At 42.6% G+C, this 9,375-nt stretch overlaps 1 protein-coding gene across 1 annotated transcript in view; it reads left to right on the top strand.

Moving 5' to 3' along the window:
• The window catches only part of BMX (BMX non-receptor tyrosine kinase), a 69,069-nt gene that overhangs the window by 46,521 nt on the left and 13,173 nt on the right, over window positions 1-9,375 (top strand). The window contains exons 12-15 of the mRNA XM_007952836.1: window positions 1,113-1,187; window positions 2,107-2,278; window positions 4,500-4,716; window positions 5,655-5,719. Of these exons, the coding sequence (XP_007951027.1) occupies window positions 1,113-1,187; window positions 2,107-2,278; window positions 4,500-4,716; window positions 5,655-5,719 (529 nt within the window). The remainder of the gene's footprint in view (window positions 1-1,112; window positions 1,188-2,106; window positions 2,279-4,499; window positions 4,717-5,654; window positions 5,720-9,375) is intronic.

Here is a 9,375-nt window from a genome sequence, read left to right on the forward strand (position 1 = left end):
ATATAATATATATACACATTTATTGGAAGAAAAGTTTGTTAATCTGCTTCAAAAACAATCAGCCATTGAAAACTCTATGGATCATAGTTCCAGTCTGACACACCTGGGCTCTCCATGAGTCTGAATTGACTCATGGCATCTGGTAATATATATTTAAATTAAGACTGTAAAGGGATAGTATTCTGGTTACCTAGTGCCGCTCTGACAAGAATATACCACAAACAGGATGGCCTTAACAAACAGGAGTTTATTCTCAGTTTGGAGGCTTTAAGTCTGAGTTCAAAGTGTCAGGCTCTAGGGGCTGTATGAAATCCCCTCGACCTTGGGCTTCAGCTCTGCTTCTTGCTCCCGGCCCACTGGAGCTAGCGGCATCTCTCACTCAGGCAGCTACTGGCTGCTGAGGCTAACAAGCCCAAGGTGGACAAATAAAATGGCACAGTCCTGATGTTACCAAACCACACGGCAGGCCACTAATTTAAGTCCATCGTAAGTCCCAAGTTCGGCAGAGCATGGCAGGCTGCTGAACAACAACACAGCTACATGCAAGGTCCAAGCGTACCATAAGCTAGAGACCATTCCCCAAGGCTTCTGCTTATATACAGGAAGCAGACCACATTCCCTAAGACGGCTACTCAGCTGCTCACAGTAGGTTCCACCATGGAGTTGATTACCGTCTCATCATGGGGAATACTACATCCAGCTGCCCAGCTACTCAACCAGGCCCAGCCAAGTTGACACACAAACTGAACTACCACAGATAAAAAATGGAAAAATTTTAAATTTTCTTTAATCTTTTATCTTGTAGATTCCATCAAGAATCTGATTCCTCCCCCTTTTTAAAATCACTTCAGATTGTTTTATTCTTTTAATTTTTGCTTTACATTGAGGTAATTTGTCAATTTAGGCAAATTAGTTCAACTATGGAATGAATCATAATGCATCATAATGTCCTGCACCCTTTGCTTTTCCAGCTATTATGTGAAAAGCTTAAGGAAGGGTATAAACTGATGGGAAGGAATGAGATGGAGGGGATGGGATGGGATAGGGTGGGATGGGATGAGATGGGACGGTAGGTGATGGAGTGTAACGAGGTGATGTTGATTCCATTGCAGGCATGATCACCCGGCTCCGCCACCCTGTGTCAACCAAGGCCAACAAGGTCCCTGACTCTGCGTCCTTAGGAAGTGGTATGAACACACTCTTGGGTTCTAAACACCATTTCCCACCATTTAAAATTTTTTGCTTTGTTTTTTTAAAAAAAAGGTCAGTTTACTGAAAAAGGAAGGAGACGGGAAAGAGATTTCTGTTCAGATTGTCTCAGGATGGGCTTCAGCTCTAATGTATTTGTCTATTTTCTTTAAAAAAATTTTGTCTTCCTTCTAACCTAAATCTGTAATCCCTCCAACATTACAGAAAGGATTGTCAAATTCTACCTCTTCCCGGTCTTAATTAGCAGCTCTAGCAGCCCTCTGCTCTTCCCTTCCTCCTGGATTCAGTGCCCTGGCTTGCTCAGGAGCCAGTCCTCAACCATGTGTGTTCAAGAAAATGTAACGATATTTTACCATCATAAGGGCATCAAAGGAGCACTGATGTTGCAGTGGCTAAGACGCTTGACTGTGAACTGAAAGGTCTGGGGTTTGACCCCATCGGTTGCTCCATGAAAGAAAAACAAGGCAGTCTGCTTCTGTAAAGATTGCAGCCTTGGAAACCCTGTGGGGCAGGTCTACTCTGTCCTATAGGGTTGCAATGCATTGGAATTGACTTATTCAATGGCAATGGGTTTGGCATCAAACCCATTTGGCACCAGGTCTCTCTAAGATGTCTCTGGTTGGCAGTGTTTTTACTCTGAGTACTCTTGGCAATAACTATAGATGCTTCAGGAACAATGTTGCCTGAGGAGGTTGTCATGTGGCCTTACAGGCCATAGACCACATCAAGGGGTGTTTTGTGTGTGGGTTTTTTTTTTTTTTTTTTTAACTGATTAACTTTAAAAAAAAAATTGCGCTCTGTACATTGGGTATGTGAATTCTCACTGAGAGGAGATCCCTTTGGATACCCCAAAGCCCTCTGTTCTCATCCTAAAAAGCATCTGTCTTGCCTTATTAGGAATCTGGGAACTGAAAAGGGAAGAGATTACCCTGTTGAAGGAACTGGGAAGTGGTCAGTTTGGAGTGGTCCAGCTGGGCAAGTGGAAGGAGAAGTATGACATTGCCGTCAAGATGATCAAGGAAGGCTCCATGTCGGAAGATGAATTCTTCCAGGAGGCCCAGACCATGACGTAAGTTTCATCTGAGGAGTGGAAGCTTAGCCCTCACTATGGGAAGGCATTATCTTGGCATAGCACAAACAGTTGGCACTTGATTGCTAACCGAAAGGTTGGTGGTTTGAAGCCAGCCAGTGGCTCCAAGGAAGAAAGGCCTGGTGATCTACTTCTGTGGGTATTAGAGGGAAGACAACTCCATGGGACACAGTTCTCTATTAACACATGGGGCATAATCGGAATCGACTCAATGGCAACATGTTTGGTTTGTTTGTGTTTATGGGAAGGCATCAGCACTGACAGGCCTGCCCCTAACATTTGTAAGGCCTGGAGAAAGAGTCTACATGTCATAGATATAAATATTTAGCAATTATAAATCGAGCTATCAAACTGCTCAATAAAATTGGTTCTATGCTGCTACTTTGACAAATCTACTTTCATGTTGTTGCTGTTGTTAGGTGCTGTCGAGTTGGCTCTGACTCATAGTGACCCTGTGGACAACAGAACGAAACACTGCCCGGTCCTGCACCAGCCTCACAATCCTTGTTACACCTGAGCCCATAGTTGCAGCCACTGAGTCAATCCATCTCATTGAGGGCCTTCCCCTTTTTCACTGACCCTCCACTTTACCAAGCATGATATCCTTCTCCAGGGAATGGTCCCTTCTGACAATATGACCAAAGTAGGTGAGATGAAGTCTGGCCATTCTCACTTCCAAGAAGCATTCTGGCTGCACTTCTTCCAGGACAGATTTGTTAGTTCTTCTGGCAGTCCATGGTACTTTCAGCACTCTTCGCCAACATCACAACTCAAAAGCATCAACTCTTCTTAGATCTTCCTTATTCATTGTCCAGCTTTCACATGCATATGAGGCGATTGAATTAGCAACCTGGAATGCCTTATTGGAAATTACAATCCTTAAGACTCTAGAGAAACCAGACTTTGGCCCGTGGCCCCCAGACCCCAGGCCACCCGGCTTCCTCCCACCTCCAGCTGCATCTGGCACTAGGTGGGATCGCTGTACTTGCATGCAGACACCACATTCAGTACATAAAAGCCTTCTCTGTGCCCCCTACAGCTAGCTATCTGCTACCCATCTTGACTAAGTATGGGCATACCAATGGTGTGCTCTACTGCCACATCTGGCAAAACCACACAGGTCACAAAACGAAACCACATGAAAGGATTAATGTTTTTTTAAAAGGAATGGGGGCCAGGTGGATGCCCTGCATATTCTGCGAGAGCGACCCCTGATGCCTTTGTTCTACTTTATTTATATGTTTATACATGATTACATCATCACTCTTGGAATCCATACAATCAGCTTATTTTCTACAAAGTTAAAGTTTTACTCCTGTATGTGCTCAAGGACAACAGGTGGTCATTAAAACAATCACAAAAGCCTCCTCAGGGATAAGGAGTATAAAACAATAAATGTTTACTAGAACACAGTGACCCAGAGTATTAAACATCCCAACAAGATAAAAACATGGGCTACTGGAATAACAGCTACTTTTAATACTTGATGTTTTGCCAAGTAAGCATTTAACCGTGAAAGAGGCCTTGCCTTCTCTTGTTGCTGTTGGACATGTGCCTTGCACTCATGTCTTTTGATGATTTCTCTCTTGGTCTCCGACACTCCACTGTTGGGGGCACGGACCTGGGGAAGAGGCTTGGCAGGTTCTGGTGAGGCCGCTGGGCTATGTGGGCAGGGAAACCCAGAGTCCTGGAACCCCAAGGGTGGTCAGTAAGGTGACCTATGGCCTCGTTGCCCTGTGATGAGGGTTAAATGGGGCCCTGCCATGCAGCAGGACAGAAGTCTGGCAGAAACTTCCTAAGGCTCATGGTCTAATCCCCATGTCCTGTGTAACGTTAAAACATATTTTGTCAGTAAAAACCCAAAGCAGTTGCCATTAAGTCGATTCTGATTCATGGTGACCCATGTGTTTCAGAGTAAAATGGTTTCATAGGGTATTCAAAGATGCAACCTTTCGGAAGCAGGTTGGCAGGCCTTTTATCTGAGGCACCTCTAGGTGGGTTCTAACCACCAATCTTTTGCCCTCACAAGGATAATGCTTTCCTATCGTGAGGGCTAAGCTTCCACTTTTGGACTTTTTCCTCTCTGTTCAAGTAGAAGGGAGAAATGAAAACAAAAATCTGAAAGTGATTCTTTTTTAGAACATCTGGAAAACAGAGTACGGAAATTCAGTACTGACATTTGGAAATCTGTTGTTTCCAGGAAACTCAGCCATCCCAAGCTGGTTAAATTCTATGGAGTGTGTTCAAAGAGATATCCCATATATATAGTGACTGAATATATAACCAACGGCTGCTTGCTTAATTACCTGAAGAGCCACGGAAAAGGACTTGAGCCCTGCCAGCTCTTAGAAATGTGCTATGACGTTTGTGAAGGCATGGCCTTCTTGGAGAGCCACCAGTTCATACACCGAGACCTGGTAAGCAACGCCCTCAGAAGCTCAAAAAAAGGAAACAAAGCAGTCCAGGGGCTTGACCTCCAAGGGTGGGGTCATTTGGAGGAGCAGTGAGGGGAACACCTTCACTTTTACTTTGGTCACTTGTGACTTGCTTAAGCACATGACACTTTTGTAATAAAAATCCCAATTTTAACCTAAAACATATAAGTACTGAAAATTAAAGAAGAGAAAGAGTACAAGAAGCCATGGAGCTCCATATAGCTGTGTTGTGCTAGGAAGGAGGAGAGATGAGAAGGAAGGACTTAGGCCAATTGAGTGTTCCTTGAAACCGTTAAATCCAAGTCGACCCTTACTCCCAGAAGGGCTTAATGCTAACGGGTCATTTGATACAATAACTGAAAATATAAACACTAGGAGGAAATGTAATTGGTATGTGTCCCTGCGTCGGGAGGGGAGGAGGGATTATTCTGATTGCTACTCACTGGGATTTCTCTTTAAAGAGTTTCATTTGCTCAACACCAAACATTCCATGCATGTGAGGCGAGTGAATTTCCAAACCCCCTGCAATAGTATTTATGCTTCCAAAGCAAGAGCTTTCAAGAAATGACAGACGGCCGGGCCTCACCTTTCTCAGTGCATCTGTTAATGTGCAGTATCCTAATGGTGGACAGCCAACCCTTAAAAATACTTCATCCTTTCTCACTGATTAACTGAGGCTCCACGTTTGATGCGTAACATCTTCCGTACTGTTGGACAAGGATGGATGTGCGGGTGCAAGTATTTATGGGAGAACATTTCTATTTTGGAAATTTGCACATTGCAAAGGAAAAACAGACAACTTCAGAGCACGTGGGTTGTGACAATCAGATTTCATGAAAAGAGGAGACAAAGATCTCATTCTGATGTCAGGCAGTTCTTGGGCACTTTTAATACTTGGTGGTTTTGTTTTTCCTCCAAAGGCTGCTCGGAACTGCTTGGTTGACAGCGATCTCTCTGTGAAAGTATCTGACTTTGGGATGACAAGGTAAGCAGACTCCAAAGAGGCAACCAATGAAAGAGGGGTTTCCACTAACATCTATATGCCTATCACTGATGCAGACCTTGTGGGGCTATAGAAGGAACTCTGAATTGAGGGTTTAGACATCTGCGTCTCCCCTCACCTCTACTTCTTCTGACTACTTGTGAGGTATGCTTCAACCCATTTCTCCACCTATAAGATAGGCTTGTTCTTCAGAAATCATTGAAAGTCCTTGTCAGTTCTATCAAAACTCTGCTGAGTATTTTCTAAACTTCTGAATATTGTTGTTGTTGTATGCCGTGGAGTTGACTCCCATTCATAGCGACCCTATAGGACAGAGTAGAACTTCCCCATAGGGTTCCCTAGGCTATCAATCTTTACAAGAGCAGATCTCCAGGTCTTTCTCCTGGGGAGCTGCTAGTTAAGTTCCAACTGCCAACCTTTCCATTAGCATCTGAGTGCTTAACTGTTGCACCACAATGGCTCCTTAAACTTTTGAATTAATACTGCTAATTATTCTAAATATGTAAACAGAATATGATACCAAACCAAAAAACTAAATGCACTGCTGTTGAGTTGGATCCGACTCATAGCAACCCCTCCTTATGTTTCCGAGGCAGTATCACTACAGAAGTAGATTGCCCAACCTTCCTTCCGAGGAGTAGCTGCTGGGTTTGAACCAGCAGTCTTCTGGTTAGCAGTCAAATGCCTTAGATGCTATGCCACCAGAGCTCTCATAATATGATACAGCCACATTATTTGGATAAATATGTATTATGCTTATTAATTATAATATGATTTGAATGTAATTATCATAGAAGGCCACCAGTTCAAACCCATCAGCTGCTCCCTGGAAGGAAGATGAGGCAATCTACTTCCTTAAAGATTTACAGCCTTGAAAACCCAATGGGCGTTGCTATGAGTTAGAATTGACTCAATGGCAGTGGGTTGGGTTTGGTATGATTACTATATACACTAAATAATAAACTGTGCAATGACCTGGAGTTAGAAAATCAAAAGGGAAGAACATGATTGGCATTTCTCAAGCTGAAAGAACTGAAGAAAAAATTCAAGCCTGGAATTGCAATGCTGAAGAATTCTATGAGCAAAACATTGCACAATGCAGGAAGCATCAAAAGAAGATAGAAGAAATACACAGAGCCACTGTATCAAAAAATAATTGGTTGATATTCAGCCATTTCAGGAGGTAGCATATGATCAAGAACCGATGATATTGAAGGAAGAAGTCAAAGCTGCACTGAAGGAACTGGTGGAAAACAAGGCTCCAGGAATTGATAGAATATCCACTGAGATGTTTCAACAAACAGATGCAATGCTGGAAGTGCTCACTCATTTATGCCAAGAGAGCTACCTGACCAACTGACTGGAAAAGACCCATATTTGTGCTCATGGAAAAGTGATCCAAATGAATGTGGAAATTACTGAACAATATCATTAATATTACATGCAAGTAAAACTTGCCTGACATAATTCAAAAATGGCTGCAGCAGTGCATTGACAGAGAACTGCCAGAAGTTCAAGCAAGATTCATAAGAGGACAGGGAAAAAAGGATATCATTGCTGATGTCAGACAGATGTTGGCTGAAAGCAAAGAATACCAGAAAGATATTTACCTGTGTTTTATTGACTATGCAAAGGCATTTGACTGTGTGGATCATAAAAAATTATGGATAACACTACGAAGAATGAGAATTCCAGAACACTTAATTGTGCTCATGTGGAATCTGTACATAGACCCAAAGGCAGTCATTCAGACAGAGCAAGGGTATACTGCATGGTTTAAAATCAGGAAGGGAGTGCGTCAGGGTTGTATCCTTTCATCATACTTATTCAATCTGTATGCTGAACAAATAATCTGAGAAGCTGGACTATATGAAGAAGAACACGGCATCAGCGTTGGAGGAAGACTCATTAACAACCTACGAAATACAGATGACACAACCTTGCTTCCTAAAAACAAAGAAGACTTGAAGCACTTAGTGATGAATATCAAAGATTATAGCCTTCAGTATGGATTACATCTCAATATAAAGAAAACAAAAATCCTTACAACTGGACCAATAAGCAACATCATGATAAACAGAGAAAAGATTGAAGTTGTCAAAGATTTCATTTTATTTGGATCCACAATCAATGCCCACAGAAGAAGCAGTCAAGAAATCAAACCGCATATTGCACTAGGTGAATCTGCTGCAAAAGACCTCTTGAAAGTGCTAAACAGCAAAGATGTGTCTTTGAAGACTAAGGTGAGCCCAACTCAAGCCACGGTATTTTCAATTGCCTCATATGCATGTGAAAACTGGACAATGAATAAAGAAGACCGAAGAAGAATTGATGTACTTGAATTGTGTTGGTGAAGAATATGGAATATACCATTAACTGCCAGAAGAATGAACAAATCTGTCTTGGAAGAAGTATAGCTGGAATACTCCTTAGAAGCCAGAATGGCCAGACTTCGTCTCTCGTACATTGGCCATGTTATCAGAAGGAACTGGTCTCTGGAGAAGGGATATCACTCTTGGTAAAATAAAGGATGGGCAAGAAAATGGGAAGACCCTCAATGAGATGGACTGACCCAGTGGCTGCAACAATGGGCTCAAGCATAGCAAGGATTGTGAGGGTGGTGCAGGACGGGGTTGTGTTTTCATTCTCTTGTACATAGGTTTGTTACGAGTTGAGGCCAACTCAATGGCACCTAACAACAACATATACATTATACAAGGAGCCCTGGTGGTGCAACAACTAAGTGCTCATCTACTAACAGACAGGTCAGTGGTTCAGACCCACCAGTGGCTCCATAGAGAAAGACCTGTCCATCTGCTCCAATAAAGATTACAGACTAGAAAACCCTATGAGGCAGTTCTATTCTGTTGCATGAGGTTCCTATGAGTTTAAATAGACTCAACAGCACCTAACAACAACTACATATATCATATAGATTTTAACTCAATCAAGGCTCCTATAGACATTTCTGGGTTTCCTATACTCAAATGGGCAGAGCATTAACACTAAGGAAACTTTTGTTTTCATGTTACTAAATTATCTGTATCACCAAGTAGGACATGAAAGTAGACTCAGATCTCTTGGTGGGCAAGCCTATCACCACTTTTTGATTTGGAAGAATCAGTTCGATTTTGATGGTAGTTTAAAAGAGTTCATTTCTTTGGTTTTGAGTTCTCACACTAATTAGGTCTCAGAGCTATTTCCCATGCTTTTGCACAGGAAATGAACACATGCATATTGCCCTTTCCAGTCAATAAACATTTATTGAGTACCTACTGAGTGCCTAGGCCTTGTGGGAGATGCTGATAGGAATGGAATGTTGCTGACCTCAAAAAGCCCACAGTTTAACCTAGAGGACAAGTAGATGTCCCTGACATTGAGATAAAGTAAAGCTAGAATGTTATGCCTATTCAACATGCTATTGTTGTGAGCTATCAAGTCGGTTCTGTTCACAGTGACACTATTGTTGCTGTGGTTATGTGCCCTCGAGTCGGACCTGACTCATAGTGACCCCTCCTTGGGTTTCTGAGGCAGTATCACTCTGGAAGTAGATTGCCCAACCTTCCTTCCGAGGAGTGGCTGGTGGGTTTGAACCGCCAGCCTTCTGGTTAGCAGTCAAATGCCTTAGGCACTATGCC

This window comes from Orycteropus afer, unplaced genomic scaffold (assembly GCF_000298275.1).
Source record: "Orycteropus afer afer isolate SDZICR_OR568_19922 unplaced genomic scaffold, OryAfe1.0 scaffold00360, whole genome shotgun sequence".
In the NCBI taxonomy this organism is placed as follows: domain Eukaryota; kingdom Metazoa; phylum Chordata; class Mammalia; order Tubulidentata; family Orycteropodidae; genus Orycteropus; species Orycteropus afer.